Here is a 21,829-nt window from a genome sequence, read left to right as displayed (position 1 = left end):
GACTACAGACTCATTTTGAAGAATGCTTATGTGACATCTCGAGTTGTGATATATGAAAAGTCTTTAAGAGAATTGATTTGGCTACTATGTCACCAAAATTGACTTATATTTTCCGTCACACATCCGTTTAGAACTCCAGAGTTAGCCGTGCTTGGGATAAAGTAGTGAAAGGATGGGTGACCTATCGGAAAGTGATTCGTGATACCATGTGAGTGAGACCAAAGTACGGAGAAAGGTCATGTGGTGATTGTAGTATTAGTAAACAATGATTTTGAGCCTTGAAAAATTTACGCACCGACCGTTAGAATGGGATGGGGCCCACGGGCCGATAGAGCGGGCGTGGGTGGCACATTAGCTGTGGGCGGTCAGGGCATTACAAGTGGTATCAGAGCTGGTTAGCCATCTCGGTTCTGACCCGAAAGGCGTCTTGAGACCTGTCGTGGGGAGCAACGAGGACGTTGCGTTCTTTGAGAGGGGGTGAATTGTAACATCCTGAGTTGTGATATATGGAAAGTCTTAAAGAGAATTGATTTGGCTACCTATGTCACCAAAGTTGACTTACCTTTTCCGTGATACATCCGTTTAGAACTCCAGAGTTAAGCGTGCTTGGGCTGGAAGGATGGGTGACCTATCGGAAAGTGATTCACGATACCGTGCGAGTGAGGCCAAAGCACGGAGAAATGTCATGTTTGATTGTAGGGTCAGTAAACAGTGATTTCGAGCCTTGAAAAATTTACACACCGACCGTTGGAATGAGATGGGGTCCACGGGCCGATAGAACGGACGTGGGTGGCCCATTAGCTGTGGACGGTCGGACCATTACAGCTTCATTAATAATTACTACAGTAAATAATATTTCCATCTTTCGTTCAATTTTGCTACTGCCTTTGTTTATCTTCTCTCCTTCTCTTTCACGGCCAATAGATTCAGATATTGTTCTCTAGCCTAAAGTCTCCGTGTTCAATTCCTTGAGAAAGATGTTCGTTGCTTCCACCGATCTGTCTTTCATTCTGAACAGTGCTATGGTATTTTATTGGTAAGTCTTGAAGATCCAAGATGTGAAGCACAATGGTTTTAATGTCACAAAAATTTCCAAAAGGTGTAATAACTTGAAACATAAAAAGAAACAAAGAACTCTTGCTCTGTCTGTCAACTTAAACAAAACTAGATATTGACAATCTAGACCCGTGCGTCCGCACGAATATTTGTTTTTGTAAACGTTTAAAATTAAATACATACATTATTGTACTAATTAAATTAGAAGATACTAATTAATTAAATATAACTGAGTTATTTTTATTATTCTAAAAATTCAGACGATTTTGATTAATTTAATTTTTAATAAACTAATAAATCAATCTGATAATTTAATTAATTTTATAGTTTTTTTATAGATTGCAAAATTGAATTTTTGATTTTGATTTAAATTAAATGAAGGATTGCATATCTTCTAAATTTATTAGGTAGCTAAATATTAGGCAATTTCGTAATAATTTTTATGGAAATTGCTATTTATAAGATCAATGGCATTAGGTAGTAATTATTGAGGAAAACTTAGGGTTAAGATTTATTTGTACTTTAGTTTTAATAGTTTAGATAGATGGAATATGAAAATACAAGAAAAAAAAAAAAAAAAAAAACAGATCAAGAAACCCAAAAGTGAAAAAGAGTAATAAAATAATAAGGAAACACTAAACCGATTGTCTGGAGATGAAACCACCGCGAACCAAAACCAATGTACAGTAACACAACGTGAAAAGCACACATGATTAATAAACGTCACCAGTGATCATTTGCATTACTAACCTTTGCAACTTGACAGTGTTTGTAAGGAAAGGGTGAAAGATCAGAGAGGAAAGAAAAGAAAAAGCAGAAACGTAAACAGTATGGATAAACGTAAAAGAACATGCTGTTATATATTCATCATGAGTTCTGTTATTTACGTTATTGTCATCACATGTGTATGAGGTGTGCCAAGCAAGATTCGAGGAAAGAGGAGGAGGACACATGTGCATTGAGTTCAGGTTAGTGATGCTTGTTCAGTTGTTCCGTCTTGTCTTAGTTTTAGACTTCTAGCAGGGTATTCATCTAAGAGTTTCAGATGATTTGTATTAAAATGATAAATCCATTGTTATTCAAATGATGATTTTAAAAAATACTTTAAAATTCAGTGTTATTGAACTTGTCATTTTATAAAACACTCTGAAATCCATTGTTATTGAATAAAATTTAAGTTGGAGATTTTAGAGTGCTTTAAATGTTTTTAGGATGTTTGAGAGGAGTTTCTTAGTTATAAAAATAAAAATCTAAATCTCATGATTTTAGATGAGATTCTAGAGTTGTTTAAAAAAAATCACCTCAAATTCTAATATTCACCTAAATCATCTAAAAACTCACTAAAATCAAATCAATTCAAATTTCAGATTCCATACACCCCTCTTAGTGTGTCGTTGTTTCTGAAAATTAGAAATAATTAATTTAAAAAAATGAATTAAAAATAGTTACAAAATTAAAAACCCTAACAAAATAAACCTAAACACAAGGAACCTTTGTTCTCACGACTTATCGTGACTTTGTGAGGCAAACATAAGCAGAAAAAAAGCTTGAGAGAGCAATAGGCGATGGATCCTAATTTCAAGCCATTGGATACATGTGACTTTGAGACTCAACGACTGTTAGGAGCTCTCAATGTTGCTGCTGATGCTGATGATGAGGTTGTTTCTTCTGATGGAAAGAAGCAGTAAAGGAAACAAAGGATGATAGAAGTAGATGATGATGAAGTTGATACTGATGTTTAAATCACTCTTCCTCCAACCCAATCCTCTCAGCCTCGCAAACAAACCAGTACCCGATCAGGGAGTCTCTCAAACTCGAAGAAACCCATTATCCCGTCATCTACATCCGGTGGAATTGCATCGTCTTCAAAGGCAAGTCAAGGATAAAAGAAATTGATTGCTGCTGTAATATGTGAAGGGAGGAAGTCTTCGAAGCCGACTCCAAATAATGAAAAGAAGAAAGTTTCCCTGGCAGACTCGATGCAGCCGCAAAAGAAAAAGAAAAAACACGAAGAGGAGATTAACGGGGATGATGATTCTGATGAGGACGATGATATGGATAGTAGGCAAAGGTCAGATGTTTGGGTGGATTTTTTTGTGATTCGAAAATCCAATGGCGAAGAGAAAGCTAAATGCAATCATTGCAAGAATGAGTATGCTTGGAGCTCTCATAGGCATGGAACTTCAGATTTGAGAAGGCATCGTCTAAGATGAAAAATGTATACAAGGATGAACGGCAAAATGAATATCAATGCCGAAGGCAAATTACAACCTCGCAAGTATGATCATTTTGTCTTTAAGCAGCTTGTAGCTAAGACAATAGTCCAACTTGACCTCCCATATTCGTATGTGTAGTATGTGTAGTATGAAAAGGTGAGAGACACTTGGAAGCATTTGAATGCTGATGTCAAATTCATTTGTCGAAACACGATGAAGACAGATGTATATCGGTTGTATGAAAGCGAGAAAGATACATTGAAGAGGGAATTAGCGAGTCTTCCTGGAAGAGTTTGCTTGACGTCTGAGTTATGGTCATCACTAAAACTTGAGGGCTATATGTGTGTGACAGTTCATTACATTGATCGGAATTGGAAGTTGAACATCAAGATCATGATGTTTTGTGCTTTACCACCACCACATACATGTATGAATATTGCGATGCAGCTCCTTGAATCACTGAAAGTGGAGAATTGAAAGAAAAAAGTGTTTTCTATCTCATTAGATAATGGTACAAGTAATGACTCGATGCAAGATATTGTGAAATCTCAGCTGATGCTGAGGGATGATTTGCTGTGTTGAGGAGAGTTTTTCTATGTTAGATGTGCAGCTCACATACTTATCCTCATAGTGCAAGATGGTTTGATGGTTATTGGAGGCTCTTTGCACAAAGTAAGAGAGAATGTTAAATATGTAACAGCATCGGAAACACGTGAATTATTGTTTAAAAATGTGTGGTTGATGTGAATATAAAGGAAAGTGCGGGTCTGCTACAGGATGTGCAGACAATATAGAACTCGGCATACTATATGCTTAAAGAGCCATCAAGTACCATCAAACATTTGTTAAATTAGAGACATTTGATAGGAGAGGTTATAAAATGGTGTCCACAGTTGAGGACTGGACAAGAGCTGAGAAGATATGTCATTTTTTGGGGCCGTTTGCTGAGATATGTGAAACTCATTTGGAGGAGTGTCGATCGGCACTAAGGTGGTGTCGGTTGACCCCATGACGTAAGCTCAACTGCTTCATCTTTGTGTAATATGAAGAGAGTTCCATATATCATTGATGAAGAGTTAAAATCTCTTGTTCTAACTGATAAACTTTTGGCAGATTGCTAACTTTAAACCTCTTGAATAAATCTGACCAAGTCTTTGCAGCATCATTGTAGTATATAATACTATCATATATCTCTTGATTAACTAAATTCAAAAGCCAAGATTTGACCATGATATTGTAGTGATTCCCAGGGGCGAAGCCAGGTTACCCACTATGGGAGCCTGTGCACCCGTAATATTAATTGATAATGTAATTTTCGTGTAAAGAAACCAAGGTACGATACTATCTTTTGACCTGTTTCTATTTTATTATAAAGAGTGCACCCAATAATTACAAATCCTGGATTCGTCCCTGGTGATTCCATATCTTAAACATCAATCAGATTCCTCTGCTCTAGGTAAATATCTGTCATGAAAACTTCATTTTTTTCTTAGATTCTAGATATATTGCCATTGCAACCCTCCAGGTATTGTAATTTGTACCATCTAGGGTATGTGAAACAAACGATAGACCAGGACGATCCACGACATATAAGAAGAACAGACTATGAGAGCATCAAGCGACATTGTAGTAGATGATACCTTTCCGGTAGCACGTACCGTGAATAAATTCTGTACCAGAAGTTCTTCGATCAGCCTTTGGAGCTCGAGAGTCTGCACGATGTCACTACAAGAAAACACATATGTTGCAAGGGAAGAAATCTTCGCAATTCCCTTACAAATCGCAATTTACAAGGAAATTGCGAGGGAAACATATTCCTCGCAAATCCGTTCTCGCAAATGAAAAACGCTCGCAATTTCCTTGCAAATTTGCAACGGAAAATAGTTCCTCGCAAATTTGCGACGGAAAATAAATCATCGCAAATTTGCAATGGAATATGGTTCCTCGCGAATTTGCAATAGAACAACCAAACACAGTTTCCTCGCTAATTTTTTGAAAAAAAAAACAAAAAAAAAAATCAAATAAAAAATTGCTATCATTTTAAATATAAATTTTATTAAACTAAAAATATACGTACAAATACAAATCTAAATACATGTGTATATACAAATATTATACAAAACCACCACCGGCGTGACTTTGATGACAGCGGCGAAGCGGCGAACCACCACCGGGGTAACTTTGGCCAGGTCTCCGCCTCGTCTCGTTCCACTCCGGTCAGGTGTCTGCTTCGTCTCCTTCAACTCCGGTCACATCTCCTCGTCGCCTCTTTCCAGTCCGGTTATGTCTGTGCCTCGTCTCCTTCCACTCCGTTCACATCTCCTCCTCTTCTTCTTCTTCTTCTTCTCTCTCTTCCTCTTCTTAAATCTACACAAATATCAATATACAGTTGTTAAAGAAACTATATCTTAAAGTGATTACGGTTACAGAATCTGAATCCATATCTGGCTTGAAGAAAATCGACAACCCAAAGAATCACCTAGAGCTACAATCTAAGCAAAAAGCTCACCACCTTTACATAACTCCATCGCCACCTCGAGTTCTTCACGCCTCCTCTCTCCGCCGCTGTTTCAGAAGAAACCATCCACATAAGACTTTTTCAAGGTGGTGGTGGTTCCTCTCTGCCGCCGTCCTCCTCTTTACTGTCTGCTCCGTCACACTACCACTTATCCTTCATGTTTTATCGCTGTTTTTCTCAGTTCTGTAAACAAAACAAAAAAATTTACAATTAGAAATAGCTAGAGGTGAAGCCATAGAAGAGAAAGACGAAGAGAGATACCAGTGGTGGTGGTGAGGAGGTGAAACCCGGTGAGCGAGGTGAAGCCATCGACTGTTGCAGAGAGGGATAACGATCAACGGTTAAGATTAGTTTGAGTCAATCCTTGCCACATATGATTTATGTCCATTAGATGGATGATACAATCAACGGTTAAGATTAGTTTGAGTCAATCCTTGCCACATCTTTATCCACCAATCATATTTTACCTTCTTTTTTTATTCTTTACCATCCAATCAAACACAATACTTGTATGTATGTAAAGGGCTAATGGTCGTGGGGAAGAATGTGACTATTGCTGTGAACAATAGGGGAAATCGTGTGTTTTTCTCTCTGTGTATTACTCAATCAAAGTGTTCCCTTATATAGGGGTTACAAGGAATAGATAAAAGGAAAGTGTACAAATCATTATCATAAAGGAAAAAGGAAAACTTCTTAAAGATAAACATGAAGAGATAAATGGAAACTATCCTAAGACTAAAGTCGGCCACTCTCTCTCCCTTTGGGCCGCCGACTCTCTCTCTCTCCATGGGCCACGGTTTGGCCATTTGGTTACTAGCAATCCACATTGTTCATAACACTCCCCCTTGGATGCTAGAACCATATGGGCTCGTATCATGCACGATGTTGCCTCGTTAAAACCTCTCTAGGAAAACCAAAAACCCAAGGTGGGAAAAATGGAAACCGTAGACAGGAAAAAGAGTACAACATATGACACTCCCCCTGATGAAGGCATCACTGAAGATCCTTCAGCCGGCGCATACCTATCTGATGAACCAGCTTCCTGAATGTTGAGGTTGGCAGAAACTTGGTGAAAAGGTCGGCTGAGTTGTCGCTGGATCGGACTTGAACTACTTGAACCTCCTTTGCCTTCTGCAAGTCGTGGGTGAAAAAGAACTTGGGCAGGATGTGTTTTGTCCTGTCTCCCTTGATGTATCCTTCCTTGAGCTGAGCAATGCACGCTGCATTGTCCTCGTAGATGATCATTGGCTCCTCCTTCTCTTGTCCCACGGCCAGACCACTCTCTTTTAAGACATGGCTGGTCATGTTCCTCAACCAAACAAACTCACGGCTTGCCTCATACATGGCTATGATCTCGGCGTGATTAGATGATGTAGCAACTAAGGATTGTTTTGTTGAACGCCAGCATATTGCGGTTCCACTGTGTGTAAACACATATCCTGTTTGAGATCTAGCCTGGTGTGGGTCAGATAAGTACCCAGCATCTGCATATCCGACCATGTTCTCTTCTGGCCGGTTGGTGTAGAACAAACCAAGATCCTTTGTTCCTTGCAGATACCTGAACAGATGTTTCACTCCGTTCCAATGCCTTAAGGTCGGACATGAACCAAATCTAGATAGTAAGCTCACGGCAAAGCTTATGTCCGGTCTAGTATGACTAGCTAAGTACATTAAGGCCCCAATGGCACTTAAGTAAGGCATTTCCGATCCGAGTGCTTCCTCGTCCGGTTTCTTAGGTTCGAATGGATCCTTTTCCAGGTCTAAGGACCTCACGACCATAGGACACGGCAAGGGGTGTGCTTGGTCCATATTGAATTGCTTGAGTATCTTCTCTGTATAAGTTTCTTGATGCACAAGGATGCCATTTTCTTTATACTCAAACTGTAATCCCAAACAGAACTTAGTTTTCCCTAAGTCTTTTATCTCGAATTCTTTCTTTAGACACTCGACCGTTTGGGAAATCTCTCCAGAGGTTCCTATTATATTTAGGTCATCCACATAAACAGACATTATAACATAGCCCTTGCTGTCGAATTTCTTTATGAATATACATGGACTTATTGGATCATTCTTATAACCCTCTTTGGTTAGATACTCGGATAACCGGTTGTACCACATTCGACCTGATTGCTTTAAGCCATATAAGGCTTTATTCAGCTTCATGCAATGTTGTTCTCGAGAACCTTTCTTATCTTTGAGCTCAATACCCTCTGGAACTCTCATATGTATTTCATTATCCAGTGGTCCGTATAGGTTACTACATCCATTAGGCACAAATCAATGTTTTCTTTCACGGCCAGACTGATTAGATATCTCAATGTAGTCGGTTCCACCACAGGGGAATAAGTTTCCTCATAGTCTATTCCTGGTCTTTGTGAGAATCCTTGTGCTACAAGCCGTGCTTTGTATCTCACTACTTCTCCTTTCTCGTTTCTCTTCCTTACAAAGACCCATTTGTATCTCACTGGTTTGACATCTCTAGGTGTCAGGATTATAGAGCCAAAAACGCCTCTCTTTCTCAATGATTCTAACTCCACGTTTATAGCTTGTTTCCATTTGATCCAATCTGATCTTAGCATGCATTCTTGTATGGACGTGGGTTCTAGATCCTCATCTTTATCCATGATCTCAAGTGCTACCTTGTATGCAAATAAATCATCAACGTTGATATCTTTTCTGTTCCATTGTTTTCCAGACATTACATGGTCTATAGAGATCTCTTGGTTGTCCGGCTCTTGTGTCCCATGAAGTCCAGCGTCCCGGACCTCACTTTGAGGAACGGCCGGATCATCGGGTGTGGTCGGTACGCTTGGCTCGACCATTCTGGTCGACTTGACCGATCCATCTATGTCCTGGACGGTTTCCTTGATGCTCTCGGATCCAGCACCTTTCTTGGATTTCCGAGGCTGTTTGTCTTTGGAACCAATTGGTCTGCCACGTTTTAGACGTTGCTTAGACTCTGTAGCCACTTGACATTGTCCATCTTGGACGTCTAATCTTATAGGTGCATTACAAGCCGGGATGTGTGATATTGTCACTCTATTTGGGTCAGCAAATGTATCTGGCAGTCTATTAGCTAGCTCTTGAAGATGTATTATCTTTTGGACTTCTAAATCACAATCTTTGGTCCGAGGATCTTGCCAAGATGTTGATGGTCTAAACCATTCTAACTCTTTTGTTATCAACCGGCTGTTATCTCCCCCTAAGGACGGATATGTGGACTCATCAAACTGTGAGTCTTCATATCTGGCCTTAAACAAATCACCGGTTGTTGGCTCAAGATACTTTATAATGCTTGGGGATTCATATCCTACGTATATTCCCATCCTCCTCTGCGGTCCCATCTTAGTTCTCTGTGGTGGAGCAATTGGAACGTAGACGGCACATTCAAATGTTTTGATGTGGGACACGTCTGGCTCATGACCCGTAAGTAGTTGGGATGGTGAATATCTATGCTCACTAGATGGCCTGATGCGAATTAGTTCCGTTGCATGTAAAACCGCATGTCCCCATGCTGATACCGGAAGTTGAGACTTCATTAGTAATGGACGGGCTATCAGCTGGATACGTTTAATGAAGGATTCGGCCAAGCCGTTCTGTGTATGGACATGTGCCACGGAGTGTTCTACTTTTACCCCCATGGACATACAATATTCATTAAACTCCTGGGACGTGAATTCACCAGCATTGTCTAGACGTATAGTCTTAAGAGGGAAATCTGGAAAGTGTGCTCTCAGTCTTATCATCTGAGCAAGCAGCCGTGCAAAGGCTAGATTCCGAGTGGACAATAGCCATACATGCGACCATCTGGTCGATGCATCAATGAGGACCATGAAGTATCTAAACGTCCCACAAGGTGGGTGTATTGGTCCACATATATCTCCTTGGATCCTTTCCAGAAAGTTTAAGGTTTCTTTATTAACCTTGGCTGGTGATGGCCTAGTTATGAGTTTCCCTTGTGCACATGCTGCACATGTGAGATTTCGTGGGATCACTCCTTTAAACGTATGCCCTTGTGAATTCATCATCAATTTTCGCATCATTCCTGTTCCGGGATGGCCAAGCCGGTTATGCCATAAAGTGAATAGCTCGGAGGCATTTACCTCGACCATACTGATCCTTGCATAGTATAGACCAGTAGACATTGCGGGCATAGTCTCTAAGATCTTTTTATTGCCTTTGGTGATCAGAGTTATGTTAAGGAATTCTTTGTTTCCTTCTTCCCATGTTTCAAGGTGGAAACCATTCAATCTTATATCCTTGAAACTCAATAAGCTTCTTCTAGAGCTTAGGGAATACAAGGCGGTTTTGATCTCTAGGTGAGTGCCCTTGGGCATCATCACATAGGCCTGGCCGTGACCTTCAATCAGGCTGGCCTCACCCGCAATTGTTTGTACCTTTGCACTTTGCATTGTGAGATTCATAAAATACCTTTTGTCTCTAAGGATTGTATGACTTGTGCCACTATCCACCACAAGTATACTCATCTCATCATTCATTTCTATAAATAAAACTTTCTAAATTTTAGAGACTTCATAAGGTCTTTAAAACTTTTATTATTATAAATGTCATTTCATAGAATAGAAACACCAAATCAAAGACATAAAGCAATAAGACAATGTGATTCGAAAAACTAGTCCTTTAGACAGTCGGATGTCTCAAAATCCATTTGGTCATCTTTGTTGTCCCTGTCGGATTCATTGTCAGCATCATATCCATATCCTTTGTCATCCTGACCGTTTTCTTGGATCATGTTTGCCTCCGGGTTCTTGTTCTTGAGACTCTCTTGATAGAGTTCGCACAAGTGTTTCGGAGTCCTGCAGTTCTTGGCCCAATGGTTGTCCATCCCGCATCTGTGACATAATGACTTGGACGTGTAAGATGGTTTGGATATGCCACCTCGTCCACGACCATAACTCCCTCGGCCCCGGCCGTAATTGGAACCACGACCACGGTTATTGTGGTTTCCTTTTCGGCCGGTTGAGTAGTTGTCTCGACCGTTATGATTGTCACGCCTACGTCCCCTGTACCCACCACGGCCATGACCGTATGGTTTCCTGTTGTCTTGGGTGTAGTAGGTCTCTTTGGGATCTTTCTTTTCAACCTCATGGGCTTCAGGTAATGGTGCTGTCCCGGCCGGTCTAGCTCCACTATTCTTCATAAGAAGCTCATTGGTTGCCTCGGCCAAGAGTAGACATGAGATCAGATCAGTATATGTGGCAAAACCTTTTGTTCTATATTGCTGTTGCAACACAAAATTTGACTGATTGAAAGTCGTATAGGTCTTTTCAAGCATCATCACATCGGACACTTCTTCACCACAAAGCCTTAGTATGGATACTATCTTGAACAAGGCTGAATTATACTCATCCATTGACTTATAGTCCATGAATCTGAGATGCATCCAGTCGTGCCTTGCCTTTGGAAGCAACACCATCTTTTGGTGATCATATCTGTGCTTTAAAGCATTCCAAAGATCCAATGGATTCTCAATCGTCATGTACTGATCCTTAAGACCTTCAATGAGATGATGGTGCATAAAGCTTATGGCCCTGTATCTATTCTTTTCATTCTCATTGTTGTCCTCGATGATAGTATCACCGAGTCCCTTGGACTTTAGACTAATCCTTGTATCTAGCGCCCACTGTAAGTAATTGTCTCCGGAGAGATTAAGGGCTGCATAGTCTCTGTTTGCTATTTTTGACATCTGATTCACATTATCATACAAGATTTTAGATTCATAATGTGATCACGTGGCCGCAGGATATAAGCAAGCTCGGCCACAACACGTCTTATGCATTTATGATTTTCAAACAATACTAATCGACCATGGTGCTATCAATCAAGAGCCACACGGCTCTATAGGTTTTCTTAATGCAATCAACCTAAGCTCGTGTGATCTATATGCTGGCCGATCTTGTTTTAACCAATTGTGAATGCAATATCATGTTCGGATTCATGTAAAACGATTTAAACATTCTTTATGATCCCTAGGGTTTTCAATCTTTAAATTCTATCAACTTATGTTTAAGGTTTCAAGGCCTTAAGTATTTGTATGTTCAGCTAGGTTGATTCAAGCAATCTAAACAATCCTAAACCTCAATTCAAAATCAGAAATCAAAACAATCAAGATCAATCTTAAAATCGGACACTAGTTTCTTTTAGGGTTTAGGGTTTTCGATTCCTTGATTAGGGTTTGCCATGTTTCAGATTTAATCAATCAACATACAATCAGGTTCTAATTGAAATCAATTTATGTTTCTAGTTTAGGAGATTGTCGATTTTAATCTTAGGGTTTCTTTTAGGGTTTCATCAAGACATTGTTTCCATAATGATGGAATTAGGGTTCTTATTGTTCTAGGTTCTCAGATTATGTTTATACCTTTGTTTCGTAGGGGATTTTGAACCGGACCACCTGAGAATGGATGAGACTTCGAGTTGAGATGATCGGACGCTTTCTGCCTCCTATCGGGTTGCGGATGGAGTCGATTACGGGCTGGAGGCGTCTCGTCTGCGAGTTTTTCGGGGATCGGATCGCCTCGGGTCGGTCGCGGACTTCAGGTTCGATCGCGAGCTGGATGGCGGTTCTTCTGAGCTGGGACGTGATCTGAGAAGCTATGGTGGATCTCCTGAGTTCTTGGATGAACTAAGAACAAGATTAGGATTAGGGTTTAGGTTTTGGGTCGCCGGTTTAGGCTTTTAGGTTTCGCTTTTGGTCTCAGGGTTCAGAGGCTATCGTGCTGATAACGTGTTGTGAACAATAGGGGAAATCGTGTGTTTTTCTCTCTGTGTATTACTCAATCAAAGTGTTCCCTTATATAGGGGTTACAAGGAATAGATAAAAGGAAAGTGTACAAATCATTATCCTAAAGTAAAAAGGAAAACTTCGTAAAGATAAACATGAAGAGATAAATGAAAACTATCCTAAGACTAAAGTCGGCCACTCTCTCTCCCTTTGGGCCGCCGACTCTCTCTCTCTCCATGGGCCACGGTTTGGCCATTTGGTTACTAGCAATCCACATTGTTCATAACAACTATCGGAATGATTGTGTTTTTGGTGATTGTGTTTAAGAACATTTTAATTAAGTTTTTTTGGCATTTTAACTAACAATTCATTTAATAAAAATGTAGGATTAATATTTGAAATAAATAGATTTATAAATGAAACTTAGAGTTCGGTGATTTTTTTTTTATAATGTTTGAAGGTTAAGTATTATGTTTATGATTTAGGGGTTTGAATTTTGAGAGTATAAGGGTTAGAGTTTGTATATGAAGGTTTGTGATTAAGATTTAGTTTTTAAAGTTTAGATTTGAAGTTTATATTCAGTCTATGTATGATTTATGTTTGAAATTTCAAGGATTTAGGGTATAGAGTCTTTTCAATGATTTAAGGTTAGTGTATTTGGAAGTTATAGATTAAGATTAAAAGAGAAAATTTTGAGTTTATTTTAAGATTTTAGGTTATAGTATGTAAAGATTACAGCTTTGGATTTATTTTAGCGTTTCATTTGGGAGTTTTGTTATGTTTCGATAGAATATATATATTAAGTGATTCGGGTCAAAACAAATAATTAACGTGAAAATATGTTTAACATTTTCCGGAAATTTATTTGACGTATATGAGTTCTATAAGCTATAAGGGTTTGATGTTAATTACTTGTAATAACAAATCAAGTGTTGGGACTTAAGTTCATAACTATAGTTAATTAAATTTCTGAAAATATTTTTCGACGTACATTTTATATATTAAATGATTCAATAAAATGTGTTATCCGACACCAAAATCCTTAATGAAACCCAAACCGTTCAAGTTTGGAAACATGGATTTGCAAGGAAATTGCAACAAATCGCTCGCAAATCCCTTGCAAATGTGCAAGGGAAATTGTATACCTCGCAAATTTGCAAGGGATTTGTGAGGGATCCAATGCAAATCTCTTGCTAATTTGCGAGCGTTTAGATTCTCACGCAGACTTGCAAGGGAATTGCGAGGGTCCCTTGCAAATTCCTTGCAAATTCATAAGTCAGTGACTTTAGGGTTTCGTTTGGGGTTTTGGTGGACTAATATATATTTTTATTTTCTGTTTCAAAAAACATAATTAACATGATTTAAAGTTTTTTTAGAAATTTGACAGGTATTTATTATATAATTATAGAATTTTGATGTTTAGTACTTCATAATATTAGTTCAAGTGTCTGAAAACACTTTTCCCATGAATATTTAGTTGCATGATACTGTTTAAATTTCCAAAAATATTTATCGATGTACTTGTTAAACACTAAATATTTTAATTAAATATTTTATTTATTAATTAAAATATTTTATTAATTAAATATTTTATTTATTAACTTTATTTGATTTTATGAAAAAATGTGTAAAAATGTATATATCATGCTTGTTCTTTGCAAATTCATTGCAAATTTGCGAGGGAATTGGGAGGAAACAAGATAGATAGATAGATAAAATTCTTGCAAATCCCTTGCAAATTTGCGAGAGAAATTTTTTCTCGCAAATTTGCGAGAGATTTGCGAGGACTTTTTTTACTTCCCTCACAAATCTCTTGCAAATTTGCGAGGGAAAGTTTTTGTCGCAAATGTGCATGAGATTTGTGAGGATTTTATTTTTTATTGCTATTCCGTTGCTAATTTATTGCAAATTTGCATGGAAAATTTTCTCTCATAAACTTCCGTCGCAACAGGCGTGTTTTCTTGTAGTGTGTGGAGATTAAGCTTGATCGCACGCAATCAGAGAAGCTGGAGCCGCAGAAACTGTTCAATTTTGTGATTGGCACCTCGCTTAGCCATGGTAGAAGAGTTGAGCAAGAAATAATAAGAGAATCAATTAAGAAATAAGTGAAATGAGGTGAAAACGAAAGATGAAGAAGACGATAGCCGAGATTTAGTTAGGATTGCTCTGATACCATTTTAGATGAAATAGTAAATAAGCTTTATCTTTCTTTATTGTGTAAAATGTATCTACAAACACAATATATATATGTGAGGATAAACCGATATAAATAACCAACTAACCCAATATCTAAAAGTTTGAGCTCTTTGTTAATGTAAGTCACTCCCTCTGATGGGTGTCTCGGCTTGAAGTTTAGGGGTTTATATAAGAGAGCCTTCTGTTTTTTCTCCTCTTTGTTCACTCTGTTTTTTTAGTTATTGGTGATGAAAGCCACTTGTGTGTAGTCTAGGACCTAGTGGTCGAGTGGTAGGAGAAAGTGTCTGGGACGTCAACACGTTTCAAGTTCGATATATTTGCTGCGCAAAAGTAAGTCACATTGCTCATAGATATCTACACCGATATATGTTTGTGCTTACAGTGTATTTGCATAACCAAAGAGAGGTTCTATTTGTGGGCTGCACTTTCCCTTCATGATTTGTCTAGTCTCTTCCATAGGTTCGGATACCCCCAAGTTAATAATAAAAAAATCACTCGTTTGTAGTTGTCACTGGCTACCCTTGTGATCTTTTAATATATATATATAATTATTTGTGAAGTGATTTTTTGGTTCCGAACTTTCATATTAATAATTATACCGGTTAAAGTCATTGTTACCCTTAATGAATAATTATATTTATTTATTAGATTTAATTATAAATTAGTATAACAAAAAATTACCAAAAATCAATTTAAAATTTATTAATTTCAATAGTCCATCAATAAAAATTAGCCAAAAAAGTTTTAAAAATAATAAGATAATTTATATATATGTTATGTTTTGTTATTAGAAAATAATATCTTTGAATTATAAAAATTAATATTAAGAAACATAAAATGTATAACTAAATATTTGTTAAGTAAAAATCTATAGTTTATTAGTCGAAAAGAAAACATTGAGTGATCTTAAAGATTTACTTATTAATAATGATTAAAATACATAGAATAATTTTAAAATATTCATAATACATGAGAGTTTTTTTTAAACATTAGTGCAATAATGAGTATATACATTTTGATGAATAAGTTTTTCATATATATAAAAAAATTATAGTTAGTTTAAATTTTTGAGAGCATGAACAATAAATTATCATAAGTCTTCAAACTAATAATACATCTATTAATAACTTATCAATATTATTATGCTCCAACGGCCAAAATACCTAGTAATTATTTTATTTTAGAAAAATAAAAGAAAACAGCCAAAATTACCATATTCATAATACCACTTTTCATGTTTACACACCACTTTCAACCTCGCTTTTAACGAAGGGCAAAAAACATTTATAAATAGAGTTAACAAATGTAGACTTAAGGTTTAGAGTGTAGGGGTGGGGTAGGGTTTTTGGAATGTAAAATTTAGGATTCAAATAAATATATAAATAAATATTTAAAAAAATTAAGAAAATAGTTTCAAAAATAATTTTTGATTTTCATAAAAAATATTTAAAAAAATTCTAAAAAAATTATAAAAAATTTGAATTTGATAAAGTATAATTAGAAAACATAAAAAAATATTTTATAATTTTTGCTTTATTTATTTAAATAATTATTTATTATATACTTTTGAAATTATCTTTTTTGTGGTGGTAAATTTGAATTATGAACTAAAAAAGTGGTAAACATGACAATTCCTCAAAAACAAATAGCAAACCAGTGTTCACATAATCAAATTAAAAACAAAAATAAACGAAATTTGTTATAAATCAATTGGTAGATGTCCATAACCGGCCCGGTCCATAACCGGCCCATAAACTTAGAGAGAGAGACGGCCCAATCCTAGAGAGAGAAAGAGGCGGCCGCGAGACTTGGAGAGGAGAGAGAGGCGGCTACAACTTGCCTATTTCCTATTTTCTAATTCGTTTATTTTTATGATTTATAATCTTTCCTATTATTGTATTTCCATTTATCTCTCTTGTAACCCTTATATAAATGGAACACTTATTCAATAATAATATACAGAAACTTACATTTCTAAATCCTAAATTTCACAACACGTTATCAGCACGATAGCCTCTAACACCCTGAGCCTAAAACCAAATCCCTAAAACCCTAAAACCCTAAATGAAAAGGAATCTGTCTCGGAACTTCGAGGAGGCCGTTCTCCCAAACCGTGAGGACCCAGAAAACGATCAAGATATCAAATCGAAGCCCTGGCCGAGACGAATCTGTCAATGCAAACCGCTTGTCGATCTGACCACCGACGCGCCCTCACGCACAGATACAGTGCGCGCCGAAGTGCTTTGGAACCCTAATCCGAACCCGACGAACCCTAATCCGTTCGCGACTCCGTTCCAGCTCGTGTCCACCTGATCAGATCCAGCCCCAAGGCGTTCCTGATCCTAGACGAACTCAGCTCCATCCTACATCAAGGACAGCTCGCGATCCGATAGAAGCAGCTCGCGTCTCCAACCTTAATCCATTCGCGTTCCAGACCAGCTCGCGTCCCAGCCAGCTCGCGTCCCGATCGTGTCTAAACTCGAGGTTCATTCTTGGTGGTCCGGTTTCTACAAACAACTAAACTAAAGGTATTTCGAATTCTAAGAACATAATGAATCGAATTTGGTTGATTGTAAAGAATGAAACCCTAAAATATAATCTCTAAGATGAAAGCCATAGGATAATAGATCAATCCCTAAGCGAGTAAATCGAAGCTCTATAAGTTCGATCCCCAAACCCTAAAAATCGAGATTGATCCATTGATCAATTAAAATCAGAACCTTAAAGGTTTTGAATCTCAAATCAAATCCCTTTGATCTAAGATCAAATTTTCGAAATCTCTAAACCCTAATTCGAAAACTATTGATTAATTAAAACTGATTGATTGATTGATTGAGATTGAATTTGATCATCCTGAAATTGAAATTGCTTGTTAATAAAATCGAAACCCTAATTCTGAAAATCGATTTTGATTGTTTGAAATTGAACATTGATTGGTTGATTTGATCACCTAGAACTATTGTTAGGATTGTTCAAACTCGAATCTGATTGTTTGGCTTGTTTAAACTAAAACCCTAATGACCTAGTTTAGATTATTTTAAAATCAAAATCTGAAACTACATATTAGGTTAAACTGTTCTAGAATTGATCATACTCGTGGCCGTGTGGCCGTGTGGCCTTGTTGCATTCATACCATAACTTAATCACATTGATTGATTGCAATTACACTTAGAACTTATTCTAGGAATGGGAATTGAATCAAATAGCTGTGTGGCTTGATCTTTGCTTGGCCGATAGGTTTGCTTGTTTTGATTGCATCATGAACTGATAGAAACAAACCATGTTAGGATTGCAATTACAAGACAAACTAAATGCATAAAAATGAACTAGTTTGCATCCATGGCCGTGCGGCTTGCTCATTGGCCGTGAGGCATAGATCTTGGCTGTGAAGGCTTGTTTGATTGTTTGAACATAAAACCCTAATCGTTTAAACATTAAAAACTATTCCTAAAAGATCTAAAAATATTAATTTATAACTTCAGATGTCGAAAATCAACAACCTTGATTTCGCTGCCCTAAATCTATCTGGAGACAATTACCTTCAGTGGGCGCCTGATGCTAAGATCATCCTGAAATCCAAGGGACTCGGTGAGTGTATCACCGAGAACAATAATGCCAATGAAAAGGATTGTTACAGAGCCATCTTGATCATTCGTCATCATCTAGCTGAGATTCTCAAGGATCAATACCTAACCATTGAGAATCCACTAGATCTTTGGAATGAATTGAAATCGAGATATGATCACTAGAGAACGGTGATCTTACCAAAAGCTTGGTTTGATTGGACGAATCTGAGGATCCAAGACTATAAGTATGTGGACGAATATAACTCTGCATTGTTTAAGATTGTTTCTAAAATGAAACTGTGTGGTGAAAGTATTACGGAACAGGATATGCTTGAGAAAACCTTTTCCACTTTCCATGCAAGCAATGTGTTGTTACAACAATAGTACCGAGAGAAAGGTTTCAAAACCTATGCTAATCTTATTTCTTGTCTCTTGCTCGCTGAGCAGAACAATGAATTACTAATGAGAAACCGGTCAGATGAGACCACTTGGATCAGCTCCACTACCTGATGCACACGCTACAGAGGACAATAAAGAGTCCAACCACGTCCAAGGAAACGACCAGCATGGCCGTGGTTGAGACAAATCGAACGGACGTGGCCGCGGTCAAAGATCCTTTGGCCGCGGGCGAGGAAATGGTCGAGACCATGGATGGGACCGTGGCTCATTTGGACGAGGCCATGGTCGTGGCCGTGGATCTTCTTTCAAACCCCAACACTCGACTAAATCAGAGAAATACGTGTGCCATAAATGTGGAATGAGCAATCATTGGGCTAAGACTTGTAGGACTCCAAAGCATCTAGTTGACCTCAATCAAGAGAGCTTGAAAGGGAAGAATCCTGAAACCCATATGACTTACCAAGATGATGAAAACGACTTCAATCATGAGAAGGACGATCTTATGGATTATGAAACTTTAGATTGTCTAAAAAAAACAGAAGATTGATTTCGATCTTTGTTTTGATGTTTTTCATTTCTATGAACTTGTTTTATTAAAATTTAATAAAATGAATGAATGATTTTTGAAAACGCCAATATGAATTGCGGGTATGGTACACATTAAGGGCTATGGCCAGATATGTATAAGGACAAGCATTTAGATGCTTTATATTCACCCAGAAAAACCCATTGAGATTATATAGAGATATAACAATGAATGGTTTCCATATTGAAACAATGGGCAAAGGAAACAAAGAGTTCCTTCAGATATATGTATAAAATCGTCCAAGGCCATAATGAGTCCTAAAAAAAACTATATCTGCATTCTCTATTGATCTAGGCTATGCCAAGATCAGTATGATAGATGCAATAGTCATGGTAACCAGAATGGTTTACCCACGAAATTATACACTTTATGGTATGACCGGATTGGCCATCCTGGTCCAAAACATGATGCGAAATTGATATTGGAAAGGGCACAAAGAGTTATCCCATAGAATCTCACGTGTGTAGCATGAACACAAGAGAAAATCATTAGGCCATGATGTCCCAAAGCACTTAAAGATTATAGTATGTCCATGAGGGGGCAGTGAGGACAAATCCGCACATGTCCATACTATATATAGCTTGGCTGAATCCTTTTATAAATCTGTATTGGCCATTACTCATAGGTCCAAACTCTCAGTCCAAGGCTTGGGGACACACGAATTTACATGCATCTTAACTAATAAGCATCAGACCATTAGGTGAGCATAAATATTCTCATCTCAAATTTATTACGGGTCATGAGCCAGACATATAACATCTTGAGATATTTGGATAAGCCACCACAAATATATGTGCCGTCTAAGATGGATCCTTAGAAGAGGATGAGGATGGGGATATATGTTGGATATGAATCTCCCACAAATAATGAAGTACCTTGAGCCAAATATGGTTGATCTATTTAGTGGCCAAGAACACGGATTGCAAAGTTTAATGGATCCGACTATCCAACAATAGGGGGAGAAAATAATAAGCTGGTAAGAGAAACAGAATGGCATCGACCATCATTGTGTTGGCAAGATCCTCAGACTAAAGAATGTGAAATAGACGTCCAAAGATTATACATTTACAAAGCTAGCTAATCAAATGCCAGACACATTTGCTGACCCGAAAAAGAATGACTAAGTCATATATAAACCAGCTTGTAAAGCACCAACTAAATTGATGTCCAAGAGAGACACAGTCAAGTTGCTACAGAGTCTATACAAGATAGACCAATAAGTTCCAAAAGATAAGAATCCTCGGAAACAAAAGAGAAAGGTGCATAGAATGATAAAACAAATCCGAGGTCAAGGAAACCATCCCAGACATAGAGATAAGGCCGGCCAGCTCTAAGATACAGGTACCAAACAATGTACCTTGGGACGCCAAGCTGAAAAGTATTAAAAGTCCTGATAATAATGAATCTCAATCGATTATATCATGTCTGGAACATAATGGAACACAATAAGGAATGTCGACATAAGATGATACAAGGTAGCACTTGAATTTATGAATATAAACGAGGATCATGAACCCACGTCAATATAAGAGTGCACACTCGTAGAACAGATCGAATGAAAACGTGGGGTTAAATAGTTTAAAGAAGAAATGCGTATTTGGCCATATGATTAAGACGCCATATGATGTTAAAACCAGTGGATATAAATGAGTCTTGTGAAGAATAGAAATCGTGAGATATAAAGCTAATGTTGCACAAGGATTCTCACACGGACCAGTAATAGATTATGAGGAGATATACTCCCATGTGGTGGATGCAACTACTTTTAAGATTTCTCATAAGTCTGGCTATATAAGAGAGAAAATTAGACTTGCAGCAAACTGATGTAGTGACTGCATATTTATATGGTCCACTGGATAATGAAAGTACTAGAGGGTATTGAGCTGAATGTACATCAAGTTCTCGAGAACAATATTGATAATCATCAAAATATATGATCTGAATATCCTAGGAACCTCTGGATACAACTTCCCAAGCGGTTGAATACTTTAAGAAAGAATTCGAGATGAAAGATCTCGGGAAAACAAAATTCTGTTTGAGATTATAACTTGAGTACATAAATGATGGGATCCTTGTGCATCAGATGTCATACACTGAAAAGGTACTCAAGAGATTCAATATGGCCGATTGCCATTCTCTGACCAGTCCCATGGTCGTGAGGTCTCTCGGCCTGGACACTGACCCATTCCGTCCCAAGATGGACGATGAAGATGACCTAGGTCCCGAAATGCCATATCTCAGTGCCATAGGAACTTTAATGTACTTGGCAACTCACACACGGCCTGATATAAGCTTTGCTGTGAACCTACTATCTAGGTTTAGCTCCTGTCCGACCCAAAGGCATTGGAATGGGATCAAACATTTTCTTCGTTACCTGCAAGGAACGAAAGACTTGGGTCTATATTATACTAACCATAACAAAGATGGTTTAGTTGGCTTTGCTGATGCTGGTTATTTATCAGATCCACATCAAGCTCGATCACAGACATGATATGTCTTTACACATGGAGGTACGACCATATCATGGTGTTCCATGAAACAAACCAT

The 21,829-nt window shown here is 37.7% G+C and overlaps 1 protein-coding gene and 1 long non-coding RNA gene across 2 annotated transcripts; both read right to left on the bottom strand.

The window, feature by feature from the left end:
• Positions 1-5,307: 5,307 nt before the first annotated feature.
• LOC106426977 lies at positions 5,308-6,674 on the bottom strand. Its single transcript, XR_001285406.3, has 3 exons — positions 6,052-6,674; positions 5,785-5,973; positions 5,308-5,639 (listed from the first exon to the last, which is right to left on the bottom strand). It is a non-coding gene; the product is annotated as an uncharacterized LOC106426977 (long non-coding RNA).
• Positions 6,675-10,423: 3,749 nt separating this feature from the next.
• LOC125586075 lies at positions 10,424-11,329 on the bottom strand. The gene is made up of 2 exons (XM_048755875.1): positions 10,659-11,329; positions 10,424-10,478 (listed from the first exon to the last, which is right to left on the bottom strand). The coding sequence occupies exons 1-2, from the start codon at positions 11,327-11,329 to the stop codon at positions 10,424-10,426; spliced, it is 726 nt and encodes a 241-aa protein (XP_048611832.1).
• Between the last annotated feature and the right edge of the window lie 10,500 nt (positions 11,330-21,829).

The sequence above is a fragment of the Brassica napus genome, chromosome C4 (assembly GCF_020379485.1).
Source record: "Brassica napus cultivar Da-Ae chromosome C4, Da-Ae, whole genome shotgun sequence".
Taxonomy (NCBI): Eukaryota; Viridiplantae; Streptophyta; class Magnoliopsida; order Brassicales; family Brassicaceae; genus Brassica; species Brassica napus.
This window is presented reverse-complemented; position numbering and strand designations above follow the sequence as displayed.